We start from the raw sequence: 21,566 nt of genomic DNA on the forward strand, positions 1-21,566 counted from the left end.
TGTCTGCTTCCTCACCTGCCCTCTCCAAATGTGTGAAAGCAGCAAGGAGAGGGAGCCAAGCTGCTAGCCCCTCTGCCATTAGGGAAATTGGGATAAGGAGAGAGGGAGTACTGACAAGGGAGAGCAGTGAGGTCCACTGATGCCATCTAGCCTTCCCCCCAACCACAAATTATTATTATTATTATTATTATTATTATTATTATTATTATTATTATTGTTATTATTGTTATCATTATTAATTTCTATACCGCTTGATATATATTTTTTAAATCTCAAAGCGGTTTACTACATATTTAACAGGAAACTAAAATATTATCTTAAAATATTTCAAAATAGAACATTACAAAGGAGGTCGACTACAGAATACATATTTAACACAAAGTTAACAAAACAAAAAAAACTTGAACATTCCAAAAGAAAACATTGCTAAGTGAAGCCAACCCTAAAATGCACATTGCAAACAGCATAGTTTACAAGCCGGTTGACTGACTGAACCCAAAGAGTACTCCTTAATGGTTCCTCAATTCCTCTATTACAGCAGTCCATTGCTGCCTCTTGTGGCAGTGAGTTCCATAGCTTAATTCCTCACTGTGCGAAGGGTTTCTTTTATATATCCTGACTCTTCCACCATTCAGCTTCCTTTGACGCCCCTGAATTCTAGCGCTAGGAGAAATAAAAAGCTTTTCTCTACCTACATTCTCCACACAATGCACAATTTCATAATCGTGTCACTTCTTACTTGCTTTTTCTCTAAACTAAAAATTTCCCAATTCCGCGACTTTTCTGCACAGCGGAGTTCCTCCATCCCCTCGATAATTTGGGCTGCCCTTTTCTGAAGGTGGGGTTGGGACCACTGGGTGCAAAGTACAACTCCTGGAAAATCTCATTTATCCCTTCTTTGGGGGGAGGGAAGTTTCGAGCCCCGAAGAGCAGAGCAGACACTTCAACGTGGATGTGAAGTCTCTGAAAACAGAGAGGAAGGTGACCAGGGGTCAGAGAGCGGGGTTGTCCCTCCCCAGGACTTGGAAAACATGCTAAATCGGCGGCAGCAGAGCTCCACGACTCTCATGACCTGCACAACCAAAATAAACGGTACATAAAGTGCTTTTAAATGAAGAAGCACACCTTTTTATGGTCCACAATTCTTTTGTTTTGCTGTGGAGAACAACCAGGCCTGGGTGTCTCCTGCAAAGGCCTCACTAAGCAGGGCCTACTAATCATCATGGAACATCTTCTCCCCAGGGACTGATTTTTTGTTTCGTTTTGTTTTTTCAAAGGAAGAACAGAAAAAGGTAACTGTTATGTACTGAGTTGAATAGGATCCAAACTGCAGCAGTCTGATTGGTCCTAGAACAATAGGATCCAAAAGGCAGCAGTCTGATTGGTCCTAGAACAATAGGATTCAGAATGCAGCAGTCTGATTGGTCCTAGAACAATGCAGCAGTATGATTGGTTGGCAGGAACCACCCAATCATGCTCCAGGTAGAACTGAATCCACAACCTGATTGGCTTACAGTAGAATTCCGGAATTAGCCAATCATGTGCAGCCCATTGTGTAAATAATGTATATAAAGCAGATACTTTGAGGGGACTTTCATTCATTCCTCCTCACCACTATGAGCTGAATAAAGAGCATGAAATCACTTTGCGACTCTGAGTATATTTCAATAACAAATGCAGAATTGTGCTTTTATTGTTTATAAGGTGTGAAATAGACTCGGAGTCGAGAGTGGATTTAATGCTCTTTATTCAGCTCATAGTGGTGAGGAGGAACGAATGTTCCCCCACAGTATCTGCTTTATATACATTATTTACACAATGGGCCCCATGTTATTGGCTAATGGATACTGTTAAACAATACTGAAGTATCAGATCTGGAAGGACGTGGTAATAGATTTGGATTTTGGATGCTGGATTTTGGTATGAGAAAAGAAAGGTGCACAAGGGATTCCTGAACCACATTATAAGGAAATCAATTTACCAACTATGGGACAAATATACGAATTTATTAGAGAAGAAGACACCTTGGTGGCTTTCCCCATTAGAAACCATATCTGTAAAAAGAGGTAAACACGAAACTGGGCAACATGCAAAGATCTGTTCACAGAAGTAGAAAACAAATTAAAGGTGAAAAAATATGAGGATATAAAAGCTCTGTTAACAGGTTGCTTACAATATTGCCAAATAAATGACATATTCAAAGGTGACAAAGAGAAGGGCTTTGGGAAGGAATTCTCAAAATTCAAAAATGAATTATTAGAAAATAATGAGAAATTGTTATCAAGAATGTACAAACCACTGTTGGAATGGGAGATGAAAGATGAAGAGGTTAAAGCTGTAATGATACACTGGGCAAACCACATAGGTTATAATATACTACTTGAATCATGTGAAAAAAGATTTTAAAATTCACGGCATGTAGTTCATTAAGGGAAAATTATATGAAGATGTACTGATGGTATTTGACTCCAGTAAAGCTTGCTGAAATGTATAAAGATATCTCTAATTTATGCTGGAAATGTAAGGATAAGGAACGAACTATTTTTTGGGTCTGCATAAAAGGCGGATCTACACGGATCCTCATGGATCCTGCACTTTTTAAAAAATAATTCCAACAAATGCAGTGTCAAATCACACCTAGAAGGCACACCTACAAACTGGACTATAAAAAATGTGGATCCAACACTTTGCCGCGCTGCAGCACCACAAAAACATGGATCCGAGGCACGGATCCTCATGAATTCATATGATTTTTATATAGAAACAAAATAAAAACACCATGATACTGTAGGCCACATCTTAGTCTATAGGAGGAACCAAAAAAATCACGCATCCACTGTTTCGTGGTGCCGCAATGGCGCAAAAACATGGTTAAAAACACGGATCCTCATGAATCCTCATGATTTTTGCACTAGATCATCCCAAAGTCACCATCAGATCAAAGATCATGGCCATGGGCACAGCATCCAGCACAAAAATCACGGATCCACGGCTTCCTGGCGACACCATAGCCCAAAAACGTGGTTTTGAAGCACGGATCCTCATGGATCCTCATGCTTTTTGCACTGGGCCACCCCTAAATCACTGTCAAACATCATATCATAGCCAGGGGCACAGCCTGCACCACAAAAAACTCAGATCCATGCCTGCCTGGCCATACCGTGGCCCAAAAACATGGTTTCGAAGCATGGATCCTCATGATTTTTGCACTAGATCAGCCCAAAGTCACCGTCAAATGACACATCATGGCCATGGGCACAGCATGCAACACAAAAATCACGGATCCACAGCTTCCTGGCGAAACCGTGGACCAAAAATGTGGTTTTGAAGCACGGATCCTCATTGATCCTCACGCTTTTTGCATTGGGCCAACCCAAACTCACCGTCAAATCACACATCATTCCCAGGGGCACAGACTGCACCACGAAAATCATGGATCCATGGCCTCCTGGCCACTCCGTGGCCCAAAAACGTGGTTTTGAAGCACGGATCCTCATGGATCCTCATGATTTTTGCACTAGATCAGCCCAAAGTCACCATCAGATCAAACATCATGGCCAACAGCACAGCATGCAACACAAAAATCACAGATCCATGGCTTCCTGGCGAAACCGTGGACCAAAAACGTGGTTTTGAAGCACAGATCTTCATGGATCCTCACGTTTTTTGCATTGGGCCAACCCAAACTCACTGTCAAATAACACGTCATAGTCAGGGGCACAGCCTGCACCACAGAAAACTCGGATCCACGGCTTCCTGGTCGTACCGTGGCCCAAAAACGTGGTTTTGAAGCACGGATCCTCATGGATCCTCACGCTTTTTGCATTGGGCCAACCCAAACTCAACGTCAGATCATGCGTCATAGCCTGGAGCACAGCCTACACCACAAAAATCATGGATCCACAGTTACCTGGCCACTCCATGGCTCATAAACGTGGTTTTGAAGCACGGATCCTCACGGATCCTCATGCTTTTTCCATTGGGCCACCCCAAACTCACCGTCAAATGACACATCATGGCCTGGGGCACAGCCTGTACAGCAAAAAACTCAAATCCACGGTTATCTGGCAACGCCATGGCCCAAAAACGTGGTTTTGAAGGTCGGATCCTCATGCTTTTTCCATTGGGCCAGCCCAAACTCACTGTCAAATCAAACATCATGTACATGGGCACAGCCTGCACAACAAAAAATTCAGATCCCTGGTTTCCTGGTTGTACCGTGGTACAAAAACGTGGTTTTGAAACACGGATCCTCATGGATCCTCATGCTTTTTGCATTGGGACAACCCAAACTCAACGTCAGATCACACAGAGCACAGCTTGCACCACAAAAAACTCTGATCCACAGCTTCCTGGACACTCCATGGCCCAAAAACGTGGTTTGCTCGTGCTTTGCTTGTGTGTTCCAGCATGGCAGGGGGTTGGACTAGATGGCCCGTGCGGTCTCTTCCAGCTCTATGATTTTATGATTCTATGACACTAGCTAGTACACTGCACTGTTCCATTAGATAGATATTGTTGCTATTTTTTAAGCTAAAGGTTATGTATAGCTGCCATCTATTAGTCTTTGAGACAGTGTGGTGTAGTGCTTAAAAGCGGTGGACTCATAATCTGGTGAGCTGGGTTCGCTTCCCCACTCCTCCACATGCAGCTCCTCACAGGGTGTCTGTTGTGGGGAAGGAAGGGAAAGGAGATTGTTAGCTGCTTTGAGACTCCTTAAGGGGAGTGAAAGGCGAAATATCAAGTCCAAACTCTTCTTCCAAACACTTTGTAATAGTGACATTTCCCATAAATATGCTGAGACACAACTGAATAATAATAATGTTATAGATTTCAATGGGATTCATGGAAGGGCCAAGTTTATTCAGCAGTTTAAATGAATGGGGCATAGAAGTGCTTAACTGGTTCTTGAGCAGGGCCAAAACTTGGGGGAAGGAATATTCAGTCTCTGTAGCAAACAGCAGGCACAACAACATTTTGTATGGAATGCAGAGCCAGTTCTTCTCTTTCTAAAAAAAAAAAAAATATTAACAAACCAATCAAATCACATTAATTCCAAATTATACCAATACATAATAAACTCCAAATATTTCCAAATATTTAGCCAAATTTTAAATTTTTGTTGGGGGTACCCATGCTTCGAGCTCAAAAAGGGTCCAATCCTCTCATATTTGTGCTGCTTTGATGTTCAGAGTTCCATCTTTCCATCTCTTTGTTGTTATCCTTTACCAATCTTCTTCCAATCTTGTTCTTGTTATCGTTTTTTCTTTTCTTTATAAACTCTGAAAGTCTCCACAAGTGAATTGAAACAAACATTATTATAGTCCTGTGTGGATTTTCACCTTGATCCAAAGGTCCTGTTCGAACGGCAGATGCCATTTCAGCGTTTCCATAAAATACAGTCTAAACACCTGCTCATTAACTTTCCCAGACCTGTTGCTCCAACATCAATCTTTTCAGGGTAGTTCTTGCCAAGTCAAATGTAGAACTCAGATATGATAGCAAAGCCGTGGCTTCCTCCCCCTCTTGATCATAAATCCTGCAACAAAGCCTGTCTCGTCATGGCGATTCTCCATTAGAACTGCGTCATCCAAAAGCCTTTCATTTGCTTTCCAGATCTTCCACAAAACAAAGCCTTTAGTCAATGATTCATTTCCACACAGTTTATTATTCTATCTCTCTTGTTATCGGTTATGCGATGGTTCTTCTTAGGGAGGGGTTGTTAGGTAAATCACATAGAAGAAAAGAAGAAAAGTCCCCCCCCCCTTTCCACTCCGTTTCAACATACCGACATCTTTGATGTAATCTTCTTTAATCTAGTTTTCTGTTCAATCCAACCCATCACTCTACTTCTCAGAGGTCGATTCAGTTAGCAGTCAAAACTCCCTTTCTTTCGCTCGAAACATGTGCATTTACTCTTCTCTAATTGTTTATCTTGAGCCTGCAACTAGGATCGCGATCAGAAGTAGTGTCCGGGAGAGCCAAAAACTCACACAAGGGCTTTCCATCCAGTGCCCTCACCCCCTCCTTCTTTCGAACTCGGGGGGTTATTTATAGGCATCCACGGACGAGGCAGCGTTTTCCCATTCCCCCTGGGAAAACCCGGAGGCTAATTACTCCCATATTAGCCTCTTAATTACCTCGTGTGAGCCGGAGAGATGGTATTGTTGGCCATCTTCCAATGCGCCCCTAGCGCCCCCCCCCCCCGAGCCAGTTCTTCTCATAAGCAAGCAAGGGGAGCCCCTGAGGTGCTGGATGCACCACTAGAACTGGCAGCTTGGTGTGAGTACCAAGGTTGGTTTTGCTCTCTGCATTTTTCCTGAAGTTGTTGAGCTGTGAAAACCATGTCCACTGTCCCCCTAGAAGGCTGAAAACCATTTTGGGATTCAGGAAGGGTCACCTCGGATAATGTTAAGAGACGGTTTGCTAAGATCCTTGCAAGCATTTTGCCGGCCACAGCTAATAGAGAGATGCCTTGATAGTTTCCGCAATCAGTTCTGTCACCTTTTTAAAAAGAGATTGATAATTTTGGCATCCCTGAAGTCTGCTGGGATTGCTTCTCTCTCCCAGATTTCTTTGATGAGCTTGTGAAGTTGTTGTGTAAGTTCAGTTCCACCCACTTTGAAGATTTCAGCAGGTATCCCATCAGGTCCACTGGCTTTGTTGTTTTTCACTTGGTTAATAGCTGTACGCAACTCTCCCAGATTTGGAGATACAGCAAGCTCATCTCTAATTTGTTTTTGTGGGATTTGTGAGAGGGCCTCAGCAGCTATGGGGGAGTTGTGGTTAAGGAGATGTTGGTAGTGTCCTTTCCAGCACAGTGCAAAAGCTTCTTTTGTGGTACCATCTGCTGAGCGTAGGGGGCATATGCCATGATTTATTGGTCCATAGATGGTCTTTGTGGCTTTAAAGAAACTCTGTGCATCATGAGTGTCGGCTAAGTGCTGGATCTCTTGAGTTGTTTTTTTTTTATCCACCAGGTGTTTTTTAGTCCTCTGGTTCTTAGCATTGGCATAGGGTTTTTTTCTTAGTGGCACAGTTTCTTTCTCTTTGCCAGATCTGAAATGCCTTCCTTTTCTTGTCAATCATGCATTCAATCTCACTGTCATTCTCATCAAACCAGTCCTGGTGTTTCTTGGTTTGGTATCCAATAGTTTGTTCACAGACTGCAATAATGGATGTTTTTGTTGGAGAATTGCCAGGGAGACAGAGGCATCAGGCCTCCACGCCGTCTCCGGACGATCACCGGTCTCCCGTGGAAACAGCATCAGTCAATTAGCGACATGAGCCTCAGACACATTCCAAGACTCATGCACACCCTTTTCAGCAGTCTCCGCAATAGAAGATTCAGACAGAAGAGCATATTTACAGCTTTATTCAACATAGGTCAGAACAAAGGAAAAACATGGCTGCTTGCATCCCTGTCGAGGAAACATCCAGAACAAAAGCTATATACAAAACGGAAGTTCCCAGTGAGAACAGTGCTGGGACTAAACAGGCATGTGACACACAACAATCATGCCTGACTCTTTTAAGGAGGAACGGAGCTATATCCTAACAGTTTTTAGCTTGGTCCAGTGTTCCTCGATGTTATCAGGGAATTCTGAAAGCAGGTGGTCCTTAAGAGTCGTTTAGAAGCAATCCCGCTTAATGGGAACTTGAAGGGCTTGAGTGTTCATTTTGCGCCTTGGTTTTCTTCCCTGAAGCCTGCGTTGAGGTATAATCTTGATAGCCATCGTGGCGCGTATTAGTTGGTGATCTGTCCAGCGCTCGTCATAGCTCTGGTAAGGAGCACATCACGTTGATCTTTAGCACGGACAATAACATAGTCTAAGAGGTGCCAGTGGTTAGACCGAGGATGCCTCCATGAAGTTTTAAATTTATTTTTCTGTCAAAAGAGTGTTTTGGTAATAACAAGGTTTTGCGCTGCACATATCATCAAAAGTAAGATTCCATTGTGGTTGCTGTTGCCAACTCCTTCTTTCCCAATAGTCCTAGGCCACAAATCGAAATCTCACCCAACTCTTGCATTAAAATCACCCAGGAGGATAATTTAATCTTCCTTAGGCATATCTGATAGGATGGTATCCAGCTGAGAGTAAAAAATTTCTTTAATGTCTTCATCGGCATCCACTGTTGGTACATAAGTGCTGATTATAGTGATCTGTTGGTTTTTTGTGAGCTTTATTCGAAGGGTTGAGAGTCGCTCATTAATGCCAGTAGGGGCTTCTGACAGGAGTTTCACAAGGTCGTTTTTCATAGCGAATCCTACCCATGTATTCAAAATCCTGTTCAGATAGACCTCTCCAGAAGAATGTGTAGCCTCCTTTTTCTTCCTTCAGTTGTCCTTTGCCTGCTCTTCGAGAGTCTTGAAACGCTGCAATATAGATGTTAAAACATCACAGCTCTCTTGCAATGATGGCAGTTCTGCATTTAGGACGTTCGCTGTCTGTGTTATCTGACAAAGTCCATATATTCCATGTTCCAAAGTTCAATTGTCTTTTACGGCCCCTGGGTGGTGACCCCACTGGGCGCGGTAATCCAGTCAGGGAAAAAGGGAGGCAGACTATGTTTAGGGCACCGTTTCCAGCCACTCCCTCTTTTCGGGGTGAGCAGAGAGGATCCTAAAAAGGGCTGCTCAGTCATGGATACAGCTGCCGAGCTGCTCAACTGTCTCATTCCTTGAGTCAGAACGACTGAATCTGTATCCACTGCCCATGTGTCAATTTATGACTAGGTTCTTCCAGATTTCACATTCCTGCCTCCGTAAGCCATTTGCTGATCACAATGGGGGGGGGGGTGTTGGGTTGGGTTTTTGGAAGACGCCTGTGCTTGAATTTCTTTTAGGTGTGTAGATCAGTGCACGCTGACCAACGCACAGCCTTCGCAGTAGGGCTCTGTTCTGATGGCATGAGTAGTCATGACAAATTGGTGGATCCTATCTGCTGCAGCCTTCATCCGCCTTCAGAGCCATTGTAACACACTGCTTGTTATCACCCGCCTGTTCTGCCGTTGAGGACTTCTTGGATCATTCTTTGTCTAGCTCCTTCCCTGTTATGTACTAAGCTTGGATCCTAGAACAATAGACAAGTAGGATCCTAGAATGCAAGAACTGATTGGCCTGCAGGAAAAGCCCAATCGGGCTCCAGGAGGGAAGCAGAACCAGCCAGTCAGACAGGACTCATTGTGTAAATAATGTATATAAAAGCCTGAGGTTTGGGGCTTTAATAAAGAGCATGAAATCACTACATGAAATCACTACAGGACTCTGAGCATATTTAATTTTCTTTGGCCTTGGGTGACCCTGCTGGGAGTATGAGATTCCCAACGGCTTCGCTCACAAGGGTCATAGGAATGTGCAAGCCCACTCACCATGACATGTGAGAGAACTGAGATAGATTGCACTGAGCCCTGGTCTCATTAGACAAAGCGTTCCACCAAAAAGGCTCTGGCTCTGGTTGAGGACAGCTGGATATGTTTTGGGCCAGGGACCACCAGTAGGTTGCTGTCAGATGAGCGTCACACTCATGGGTGTGTGTGTGTAAAGGTAAAGGTACCCCTGCCCGTTCGGGCCAGTCTTGACAGACTCTAGGGTTGTGCGCCCATCTCACTCAAAGAGGCCAAGGGCCAGCGCTGTCCGAAGACACTTCCGGGTCACATGGCCAGTGTGACATCGCTGCTCTGGCGAGCCAGAGCCGCACACGGAAACGCCGTTTACCTTCCCGCTAGTAAGCGGTCCCTATTTATCTACTTGCACCCAGGAGTTCTTTCGAACTGCTAGGTTGGCAGGCGCTGGGACCGAACAGCGGGAGCGCACCCCGCCGTGGGGATTCGAACCGGCAACCTTTCGATCGGCAAGCCCTAGGCACTGAGGCTTTAACCCACAGCGCCACCCGCGTCCCAGCGTATTGGAAGATAATTCCCACAGATAAGAAAGGTCACAGACTGTTTAGGGCTTTAAAGATTAGCACCAAAACCTTGAACCTGATTCGATACTCCACCTGGAGCCAATCCAGCTGATGAACAACCAACTGAATGTGGGCTCTCCACAAAGTCCAAGTAAGAACTCATGTGTAATGGTTCTAGGGGTTGCTCGTGCGTAAGTTGCCGTTACTCCTGGCTAGGTTGCCCGGTTGAACCCTTGCTGTCTGGACAGCCTCAAGTTCCGTGGCTGCCTCAGTCGCTGGCAGAATCCGTCAGTGGGCATTTCTTAAACCTCTTCCAGCATAAAAGCTGTTTGACGCCCAGTCTCCTCCCCCATTGCCTGTGCGGAAGTTTTCTGCGCAAAGTGGGTGTGGGCAACAGAGTACTCGTGCCCTCTCCGCTGGTCTCTTGCGAAGAGTCCTGGAGCCACCTCTCCGATTCCCCCATCTGCCCCCCCCTCTCCACTGGTGTTACGCTGATTTCCTTCCCCAGCAGATGGGCTACCTCTCCCACTACTGGGACCCTCTCCACCATCGTCCTGGAGCCTCCTCTCCGCCTCCCGCTCGGATGGCAGTTCCCTGACATCATGCATCTGCATTTTAGACCATTTAGAGTTTCTGGAGCAGTCTCAAGGGAAGCCCTGCATCTCTCTCTCTCTCTCTCTCTCTCTCACACACACACACACACACACACACACACTCTATCGCAGTTATACCCTGCCCTCCCCGGCTCAGGTGTACAGCAAGTTAAAGTAGTCTAGTCTGCAGGTGACCACTGCATGGATCACCATGGCTAGGTTGGAAAGGGACAGGTACGGTACCAATCGCCTAACCTGACATAGATTAAAAAATGGCACTTTCCTACATTTCTGACCAATGCCTCCATAGAGACAGAAGCATCCAGGATCACACTGGGACTCCTGATGGAGGCTACAGGTGACTATTGCGCCCCATGAAGAGCTGGGAGCTGGCAAACCGAATCGAAATCATTCTGGCCCAGCCATTGGACGCCCATCTTTATTGGATAGAGATTCAGCCGACTCCGTTTCCTCCATCCTAGCACACCCACCTAAAAATTGGCCAATAAATCCAGGGTAGCATCTGGCCTGGGCCATGAAGCAGTAGATCCATGATGTTTGGATCAGATCTGTGGTTATCTACAAGATATTTGAATAAAGGGTGAATTTGGGGTTCCCCAATGCAAAAAGTGTGATGATTCATGAGGATCCGTGCTTCAAAACCAGGTTTTTGGGCCATGGTATGACCAGGAAGGCATGGATCTGAGTTTTCTGTGGTGCAGGCTGTGCCCCTGACTATGACGTGTTATTTGACAGTGAGTTTGGGTGGTCCAATGCAAAAAGCGTGAGGATCCATGAGGATCCGTGCTTCAAAACCACGTTTTTGGTCCACGGTTTCTTCAGGAAGCCATGGATCCGTGATTTTTGTGGTGCATGCTATGCCCATGGCCATGATGTTTGATCTGCTGGTGACTTTGGGCCGATCTGGTGCGACAATCATGAGGATCCATGAGGATCCGTGCTTCGAAACCACGTTTTTGGGCCACGGTGTGGCCAGGCAGGCGTGGATCTGAGTTTTTTGTGGTGCAGGCTGTGCCCCTGACTATGACGTGTTATTTGACAGTGAGTTTGGGCGGGCCCAATGCTAAAAGCGTGAGGATCCGTGCTTCAAAACCACGTTTTTGGTCCACGGTTTCTTCAGGAAGCCGTGGATCCGTGATTTTTGTGGTGCATGCTATGCCCATGGCCATGATGTTTGATCTGCTGGTGACTTTGGGCCGATCTGGTGCGAAAATCATGAGGATCCATGAGGATCCATGCTTCGAAACCACGTTTTTGGGTCACGGTATGGCCAGGAAGCAGTGGATCTGAGTTTTTTGTGGTGCAGGCTGTGCCCCTGGCTATGATGTGTGATTTGACCGTTGGTTTGGGTGGGCCCAATGCTAAAAGCGTGAGGATCCATGAGGATCCGTGCTTCAAAACGACGTTTTTGGTCCACGGTTTCTTCAGGAAGCCGTGGATCTGTGATTTTTGTGGCGCATGCTATGCCCATGGCCATGATGTGTCATTTGACGGTGACTTTGGGCTGATCTAGTGCAAAAATCATGAGGATCCATGCTTCGAAACCACGTTTTTGGGCCACGGTATGGCCAGGCAGGCATGGATCTGAGTTTTTTGTGGTGCAGGCTGTGCCCCTGGCTATGATATGATGTTTGACAGTGATTTAGGGGTGGCCCAGTGCAAAAAGCATGAGGATCCATGAGGATCCGTGCTTCAAAACCACGTTTTTGGGCTATGGTGTCGCCAGGAAGCCGTGGATCCGTGATTTTTGTGCTGGATGCTGTGCCCATGGCCATGAAATTTGATCTGATGGTGACTTTGGGCTGATCTAGTGCAAAAATCATGAGGATCCATGAGGATCCGTGTTTTTTAACCATGTTTTTGCGCCATTGCGGCACCACAAAACAGTGGATGCGTGATTTTTTTTATTCTGCCTACAGACTAAGATGTGGCCTACAGTATCATGGTGTTTTTATTTTGTTTCAATATAAAAATCATATGAATTCATGAGGATCCGTGCCTCGGATCCATGTTTTTGTGGTGCTGCAGCGCGGCAAAGTGTTGGATCCACATTTTTTATACTCCAGTCTGTAGTCCTGCCTTCCAGGTGTGATTTGACACTGCATTTGTTGGAGTTATTGTTAAAAAAGTGGAGGATCCATGAGGATCCGTGGATGGGCTACCTCTCCCCCTACTGGTACCCTCTCCACCATTGTCCTGGAGCCTCCTCTCCGCCTCCCGCTCGGATGGCAGTTTCCTGACAGGTAGCAAGCCACCAGAGGTCCTGCCTTTTTGGTGGAGTTTGACTGTCAGAAACACAAAGGTGTTATAGCTGGCAAAGTCAATGTGCCATGTTGACCATCTTTAATGGATTGAGATTCAGGTGACGCTGTTTCTTTCTTCCAAACTCACACGCCTAAAAACAGGTCAATAAATCCAGGGAAACATCTAGCCAGCGCCACAAAGCTGTAGATCCATGATTTTTGTGGTCAGATCTGTGGTTATATACAAGACCTTTGAATAAAGGGTGAGTTAGGGGGTTGCCCAATGCAAAAAGCGTGAGGATCCATGAGGATCCGTGCTTCAAAACCACGTTTTTGGGCTATGGTGTCGCCAGGAAGCCGTGGATCCGTGATTTTTGTGCTGGATGCTGTGCCCATGGCCATGAAATTTGATCTGATGGTGACTTTGGGCTGATCTAGTGCAAAAATCATGAGGATCCATGAGGATCCGTGTTTTTTAACCATGTTTTTGCACCATTGCGGCACCACAAAACAGTGGATGCGTGATTTTTTTTATTCTGCCTACAGACTAAGATGTGGCCTACAGTATCATGGTGTTTTTATTTTGTTTCAATATAAAAATCATATGAATTCATGAGGATCCGTGCCTCGGATCCATGTTTTTGTGGTGCTGCAGCGCGGCAAAGTGTTGGATCCACATTTTTTATACTCCAGTCTGTAGTCCTGCCTTCCAGGTGTGATTTGACACTGCATTTGTTGGAGTTATTGTTAAAAAAGTGGAGGATCCATGAGGATCCGTGGATGGGCTACCTCTCCCCCTACTGGTACCCTCTCCACCATCGTCCTGGAGCCTCCTCTCCGCCTCCCGCTGGGATGGCAGTTTCCTGACAGGTAGCAAGCCACCAGAGGTCCTGCCTTTTTGGTGGAGTTTGACTGTCAGAACCACAAAGGTGTTATAGCTGGCAAAGTCAATGTGCCATGTTGACCATCTTTAATGGATTGAGATTCAGGTGACGCTGTTTCTTTCTTCAAACTCACACGCCTAAAAACAGGTCAATAAATCCAGGGAAACATCTAGCCAGCGCCACAAAGCTGTAGATCCATGATTTTTGTGGTCAGATCTGTGGTTATATACAAGATCTTTGAATAAAGGGTGAGTTAGGGGTTGGCCCAATGCAAAAAGCGTGAGGATCCATGAGGATCCGTGCTTCAAAACCACGTTTTTGGGCCACGGAGTGGCCAGGAAACCATGGATCCGAGTTTTTTGTGGTGCAGTCTGTGCCCCTGGACATGATGTGTGATTTGATGGTGAGTTTGGGTTGGCCCAATGCAAAAATCGTGAGGATCCATGAGGATCCGTGCTTCAAAACCACGTTTTTGGGCCATGGAGTGGCCAGGAAGCAGTGGATCCGAGTTTTTTGTGGTGCAGTCTGTGCCCCTGGACATGATGTGTGATTTGACGGTGAGTTTGGGTTTGCCCAATGCAAAAAGCGTGAGGATCCATGAGGATCCGTGCTTCAAAACCATGTTTTTGGGCCACGGAGTGGCCTGGAATCAGTGGATCTGAGTTTTTTGTGGTGCAGTCTGTGCCCCTGGACATGATGTGTGATTTGACGGTGAGTTTGGGTTGGCCCAATGCAAAAAGCGTGAGGATCCATAAGGATCCGTGCTTCAAAACCACGTTTTTGGGCCACGGAGTGGCCAGGAAGCCATGGGTCCGTGATTTTTGTGGTGCAGTCTGTGCCCCTGGACATGATGTGTGATTTGATGGTGAGTTTGGGTTGGCCCAATGCAAAAAGCGTGAGGATCCATGAGGATCCGTGCTTCAAAACCACGTTTTTGGGCCACGGAGTAGCCAGGAAGCCGTGGATCCATAATTTTTGTGGTGCAGTTTGTTTGCCTGGGAATGATGTGTGATTTGATGGTGAGTTTGGGTTGGCCCAATACAAAAATCGTGAGGATCCATGAGGATCCATGCTTCAAAACCACGTTTTTGGGCCACAGAGTGGCCAGATAACCGTGGACCCGTGTTTTCTGTGGTGCAGTCTGTGCCCCTGGACATGATGTGTGATTCGATGGTGAGTTTGGGTTGGCCCAATGCAAAAATCGTGAGGATCCATGAGGATCCGTGCTTCAAAACCACGTTTTTGGGCCACGGTACGGTCAGGAAGCTGTGGATCCGTGATTTTTGTGTTGCATTCTGTGCTGCTGGCCATGAGGTTTGATCTGATGTTGACTTTGGGCTGATCTAGTGCAAAAATCATGAGGATTCATGAGGACCCGTGCTTCGGAACCACGTTTTTGGGCCAGGGCGTGGCCAGGCAGGCGTGGATCCGAGTTTTTTGTGGTGTTGGCTGTGCCCCTGACTATGATATGTGATTTCACGGTGAGTTTGGGTTGGCCCAATGCAAAAAGCGTGTGGATCCATGAAGATCCGTGCTGCAAAACCACGTTTTTGGGCCACGGGTTCGCCAGGAAGCTGTGGATCCGTGATTTTTGTGGTGGATGCTGTGCCCATGGCCATGATCTTTGATCTGATGGTGACTTTGGGATGATCTAGTGCAAAAATCATGAGGATCCATGAGGATCCGTGTTTTTTAACCATGTTTTTGCGATCCTGCGCCACCCCGAAACAGTGGGTGCGTGATTTTTTTGATGCTTTCTACAGAGTAAGACATGGTCTACAGTATCATGGTGGTTTTATTTAATTTGAATGAAAAAATCATATGAATTCACGAGGATCCGTGTAGATCCGCCTTTTACCTTTTTCCCTATTTTTTCATATGTGGTGGATGTGTAAAAAAGTAAAGGGCTTCTGGGAAATGATACACAATGAACTTTTAAAAATTCTTAAAATTACGTTTGTTAAAAAAAACCAGAGGCTTTTTTACTAGGAGTAATAGGAGGAGAATTGCCAAGGAAGCAAAGGAGACTGTTTATTTATGCGACTACAGCAGCCAGATGTGGAAAGAAGGGAAGGTCCCAAAGAAAGAAGAATAACTAGATGACTGGCTAAGAAATATAATTATATGCAAGGAGAATAAAGGGGGGGGGGGAATGGAAACCAGGGGGGCAAGGGGAAAAGCCATTTATTGCAAATTTGGATTGGATATCTATGTACCAAAAGGAAAAATGTTATTTTGAAAATTGAAAATAAAAAATATATATATATTTTAAAATAGTTTAGAAAACGTTTTGGGGCTCCCGTGCAGCTGATACAGCGGGGCTTTCTAGAGGGGAGACCAGCACCTCTCCTCGCTCTCCGCCCAGAGAAGCCCAGAGGCTCCTGCCGCTCGGCTCCGAAATGGTTAAGAGCAGAGACGACAGAGCTGAGATTCCTAGAGCGGAGGGGGAAAAGGCAGACGGGAGAACAGCATCTTCCGCTTCCTGTCCCGCTTTTGGCGGGGTGGCAGATGCCGGTCATGGCGGCGGCTCTCCTTCCTCGCGGAGGCGCTTCAGGTGGGTCATATCATTATATATTATAAGGGGGGTGCAGCTGGAGGGAGGGCGGAGAGGGAGTTAAAAAAAACCCTGTTAGGTAAACCGTTTCAAGGTAAGTTTTTTTTTCCTACGTCTCCTTTTTCTCGTCGTCAGTTTATCCAGATTTTCACATCTTATTATCTTTAAAGACCTCTTGAAAATTGGTCAGCATTTTGGTGCAGATTTCTCCTAATGGACACGCTTTTGCAAAGGAGATTTCCCCAAATATTTACATTTACCATAATTAATTCCGCTAAAATAATGCATTTATAGGGTGTTTTCCCCTTTGTATGGGGGTAGGACATCTTTTCCCAATGGAGGGGCATATCTTTCTCCTGCTCGCCTCCCAGCAGGCCAACTGGGGCAGGTGGGGGACCTTCCTTGGGCTCCCCATAGGGCTTGGGGTCAAGGCAAACCCTTAAGCATTGGAAAACCTTCTGCAGGGGCTTCCCCCTGGAACTTGTAATCATTTTTATCCGGCCTGATTTTATTTTATTTTATTAAAATTGTATGCCTCCCTATACCCACAGGCCTTAGGGCAATTCACAGGATAAAATTGCAATATAAAAGCTCAAAGTACATAATCAAAACAAAAACTAAATCAATGCAATAACACCCCCCAAAAGAACCACACACATTTTAAAACATTTGTGTTTCAATTAAATACAGCAGTTTCTGCAAGAGGAGTTCTGGGCAGAAGAAGTTTAAAAAAAGGAGAAACAAGCAACTTCAAGTCCATATTAAAATTACAAGCGTGACTGAGGCCTTACTTAGACGGGCTAATGCTATTACTATTACTACTACCCCTACCCCTGAGCACCCTCTCCCACCAGTGTCTTGCCTCGGTAATGGACTGGATGAAAGCCAACAAATTGAAGCTCAATCCAGTTAAGAGTGAGGCTCAGTTAGTGGGTGGTTCCTTAGAGCAGATGGCTGGAAGGTCGCCTGCTCTTGATGGGGTTACACTTCCCCTGGAGGAGCAGGTTCATAGCTTGGGGGTTCTCCTGGATCCTTTGCTGTTGCTCGAGGCTCAGATGGCCTGAAGTGCCTTCCATCAGCTTTGGCTGGTGGCCCAGCTACACCCCTATCTGGCCAGGGATAGCCTATCTACTGTTGTCTATGCTCCGGGAACTTCAACGTTAGATATAGATATGCGTTATACGTAGGGCTGGCTCTGAAGACAGTTTGGAAACTTCAGCTAGTGCAAAATACAGCGGCCAGGTTGCTCACTGGAGTAAGGCGGGTGAGCATATTACCCTCATCCTGGTCCGACTGCACTGGCTACCAGTTAGTTTCCGGGCTTAATTCAAGGTGCTGGTTTTGACCTATAAAGCCTTACATGGCTCAGGATCACAATACTTCAAGGGCTGCTTCTTTCCATATGAACCCAGCCCGATCCTGAGGTCCTCCTTCATGGGCCTCCTCAAGTGGTCCGGAGGGTGGCAAGGCAAGAACAGGGCCTTCTCTGCAGTGGCTCCCCGTCTGTGAAATGCTCTCCCCAGGGAAGTTCACCTGGCGCCTTCCTTATACACCTTTGTTGTTGATTAGTCATCTTAGTTGTGTCCAACTCTCCGTGACCCCATGAATCAGAGCATACCTTGGAAACTCACTTTCCTCTCAAAGCTTCTCCTGTTTTATGTCCATGGAGCTTTCATGGCATAATACTGGGGTGGGTTGCCAGTTTCTTCTCCAGGTGGATCACATTTAGTCTAAACTCTTTGCTGACCTGTCTGTCCTGGGTGGCCCTGCACGGCATAGGTCATAGCTTCTCTCAGTTATTCAAGCCCCTTCGCCATGACAAGGCAGTGATCCATGAAGGGATATACACCTTTAAGTGCCATGCAAACATGTTCCTTTTTAACCAGGCTTTTGCTTGATATGTTTGACATCCTATAGTCTTTTTCAAACGTGGCTCTTTTTTGGGGGGTGTTATTGGGATGTTGTTTTTATTCTGATTATATATTATGTGATCTTTTCTGCAAACTACGCCAAGTCCTCCGGGTTTAGGGCAGTATATAAACTCAATAAATAATAATACCATATTAATACTTTCATTATTGGTACCCCACGGATCGGACTGGGTTCCCCAGCCACTCTAGCTGGCTTCTAACAAATATAAAAGCATAATAAAACATTTAAAACTTCCCTCTACATGGCTGCCTCCAGTTGTCTTCTAAAAGTTATATAGGTGTTTGTTTCCTTGACATCTGACGGGATAGCTTTCCACAGGGTGGGCACCACTACCAAGAAGGCCCTCTGCCTCGTTCCCTGTAACTTCCCTTCTCACAGTGAGGGAACTGCCACAAGGCCCTTGGAACCTAGATCTCTGTGTCCTGACTGAATGATTGGGGTGAAGACGCTCCTTTAGCATTTCATCAGTTTGCCTTTTTATTCCATCAGGAGATGTTGAAGGGATGCTGGCAGAAGGGGAACAATCAGAAGTGTCACCAAAAGTATCCAAAGAGCAAAGGAAGCTGAGGGTTCAAGATGGAAGCCGAAGGCGAGAAGGGAGACGAAAGCAGAAGCCGGAGGGTGACTCTTGTACATCTCAGGGTGGTGAAAATCAAATTCCTAGAGAGGAGAAAAAGCATGAATGCACCGTGTGTGGAAAAAGATTGGGTAGTCACTTAACTCTTACTAGGCATCAAAGAACTCATACAGGGGAGAAACCGTATAAATGTTTGGAGTGTGGAAAGAGCTTCAGTTTCAGTGGTAACCTTACCACGCATCAAAGAACTCATACAGAGGAGAAACCGTATACATGTTTAGAGTGTGGAAAGAGCTTCCGTCGATGTGACCTGCTTACTAGGCATCAAAGAATTCATACAGGGGAGAAACCGTATAAATGCTTGGAGTGTGGAAAGAGCTTCAGTCACAGTAGTACCTTTATCTTGCATCTACGAACTCATACAGGGGAGAAACCGTATAAATGCTTGGAGTGTGGAAAGAGCTTCCGTCACAGTAGTACCCTTACCTTGCATCAAAGATCTCATACAGGGGAGAAACCGTATACATGTTCGGAGTGTGGACAGAGCTTCAGTCAAAATAGTACCCTTACCTTGCATCAAAGATCTCATACAGGGGAAAAACCGTATACATGTTCAGAGTGTGGAAGGAGCTTCAGTAGGAGTAGCCACCTTAAGTCGCATCAAAGAACTCATACAGGGGAGAAAGCGCATACGTATACGTGTTTGGAGTGTGGAATGAGCTTCGCTCACCGCAATGGGCTTGCTAGACATCAACAAACTCATCAAGGCAGCAAACCTTATAAATGCTGGGAATGTGGCAAGAGCTTCAGTCGCATCGTTTACCTTTCCTCACATGAAAGAATTCATACAGGGGAGAAACGATATACATGTTTGGAGTGTGGAAAGACCTTCAGCCACAGCTCCAGCCTTACCTTGCATCAAAGATTGCACACGGGAGAGAAACCTTATAAATGTTTGGAGTGTGGCAAGAGCTTCTGTCGCGGTAGCCAACTCACGTTGCATCAAAGAACTCATACAGGGGAGAAACCGTATACATGTTTGGAGTGTGGAAGGAGCTTCATGTGCAGTAGCTATCTTAAGTCACATCAAATAACTCATACAGGAGAGAAACCGTACACATGTTCAGAGTGTGGAATGAGCTTCACTCAAAGTAGCTCCCTTAAGTCGCATGAAAGAACTCATACAGGAGAGAAACCGTATACATGTTCAGAGTGTGGAATGAGCTTCACTCAAAGTAGCTCCCTTACGTTGCATCAACGAACTCATACAGGGGAGAAGCTGTACACATGTTCGGAGTGTGGAAGGAGCTTCAGGTGCAGTAGCTCCCTTAAGTCGCATGAAAGAACTCATACAGGAGAGAAACCGTATACATGTTCGGAGTGTGGAATGAGCTTTAGGCGCAGTAACTCCCTTAAGTCACATCAAAGAACTCATACAGGAGAGAAACCGTATACATGTTCAGAGTGTAGAATGAGCTTCACTCACAGTAGCTCCCTTAAGTCGCATGAAAGAACTCATACAGGAGAGAAACCGTATAAATGTTTGGAGTGTGGAAGGAGCTTCAGTCACCATAGCGCCTTTAAGTTGCATCAAAGAACTCATACAGGACAGAAAGTGTATACATGTTCGGAGTGTGGAAAAAGCTTCAGTCATAGTAGCTCCCTTAAGTCACATCAAAGAACTCATACAGGGAGGAAATCTTAGAAAGGTTTGGCGTATGGAAATAACTTCAGTGGCAGGGGCTCCCTTCCTAAACAGTAAAGAACTCGTACAACGGAAACACCTTAGAAAGGGTTGGCGTGTGGGAAGATCTTTAATCATATCAAATAACTCCTACAGAGAGTAAACCAGTGATCGTGTTCTGGTCCCTCCAGGACAGCCATTATTGGAGTGGAAGAACTTTCTGGCAGTAAGAGCTGTTTTGACAATGGAACAGTCTCCCTCGGGAGGTGGCGGGCTCTCCTTCCTTGGAGGATTTTAAGCATAGGTGGGATAGGCTTCTGCTATGGATGCTTTAGTCGAGATTAGTTCATTGCTTGGGTTGGACTAGATGACCCTTGTGGGTCCCTTATAACTACAGTTCTATGATTCTATATACAGCAGAACCATCATCTGCCAGACAACTGTTGTCACAAGCTTGGCAAGTCCAGAGATATACTTGATCTCAGATAATGCCAATTATTATTCACTTGGACTGTGCTGTTTGAACCCATGTACAAGTCTAGGTGCCTATTTTGTAGTTTTGCTTTTCATATCCTAATTTTCATCTACTGTTGTATGTAGCGTTCCCAAAGCAAGAAGGATTGGACTCTGATTAATAAAATACACACGAGGCTTGACCAGCAAGACTCTGGGAGGAGTGCGTATAATAATTCTCTCCCTACCCCTTGGCCCAGGTCGTTTTATTCACAAAAGAACTTTTTACACAGTGTTTGTAAGAACCAATCAGATTTCCTCTGAGCATTTCAAAAAACCCCACGTGAGACAAAGTCAGATCAGAAGAAATCCTGTTAACTACAAAGACTACTCTGAACATGCATACATATCTGAGAGTAAATAAAACAGGACTAGAGCAATGCATTCAGAAAACCCCGAGGTCATAAACAAGCAGTAAAGGAAGGAAGGAAGGAAGGAAGGGTGGTATTCACCATCTCTTCCTGAACTCTCTTCCTGGCCCTAAGATCTATCTAAAGATTAACAAACTACATCAAAGTAACCTATTAACTTTATGGCCTAGGATGCCTGGTGCAGCAACTGGTCTGTGTCCTAGAATGCTTATACGTGCTTGTCAGACATAGAGAAATGGCAGTAGAGAAAAATGGCGTAGATGTAGAGGCTTGTGGGATTTGATCA

At 45.5% G+C, this 21,566-nt stretch overlaps 1 protein-coding gene and 1 long non-coding RNA gene across 2 annotated transcripts in view; both read left to right on the forward strand.

Moving 5' to 3' along the window:
* The first annotated feature begins 392 nt into the window (after window positions 1-392).
* Window positions 393-21,566, forward strand: part of LOC310671179 — a 29,640-nt gene continuing 8,466 nt past the window's right edge. The window contains exon 1 of the long non-coding RNA XR_014507867.1: window positions 393-1,292. This is a non-coding gene — a long non-coding RNA (uncharacterized lncRNA). The remainder of the gene's footprint in view (window positions 1,293-21,566) is intronic.
* On the forward strand, window positions 16,122-20,417 carry LOC310672800 (uncharacterized protein; the record flags this gene model as incomplete). The annotated part of the gene is made up of 3 exons (XM_083430458.1): window positions 16,122-16,203; window positions 18,625-20,161; window positions 20,309-20,417. The coding sequence occupies exons 1-3, from the start codon at window positions 16,158-16,160 to the stop codon at window positions 20,415-20,417; spliced, it is 1,692 nt and encodes a 563-aa protein (XP_083286584.1). The 5' UTR covers window positions 16,122-16,157.

The sequence above is a fragment of the Podarcis tiliguerta genome (genome assembly GCF_965153285.1).
Source record: "Podarcis tiliguerta genome assembly, chromosome: 2".
Lineage (NCBI taxonomy): Eukaryota > Metazoa > Chordata > Lepidosauria > Squamata > Lacertidae > Podarcis > Podarcis tiliguerta.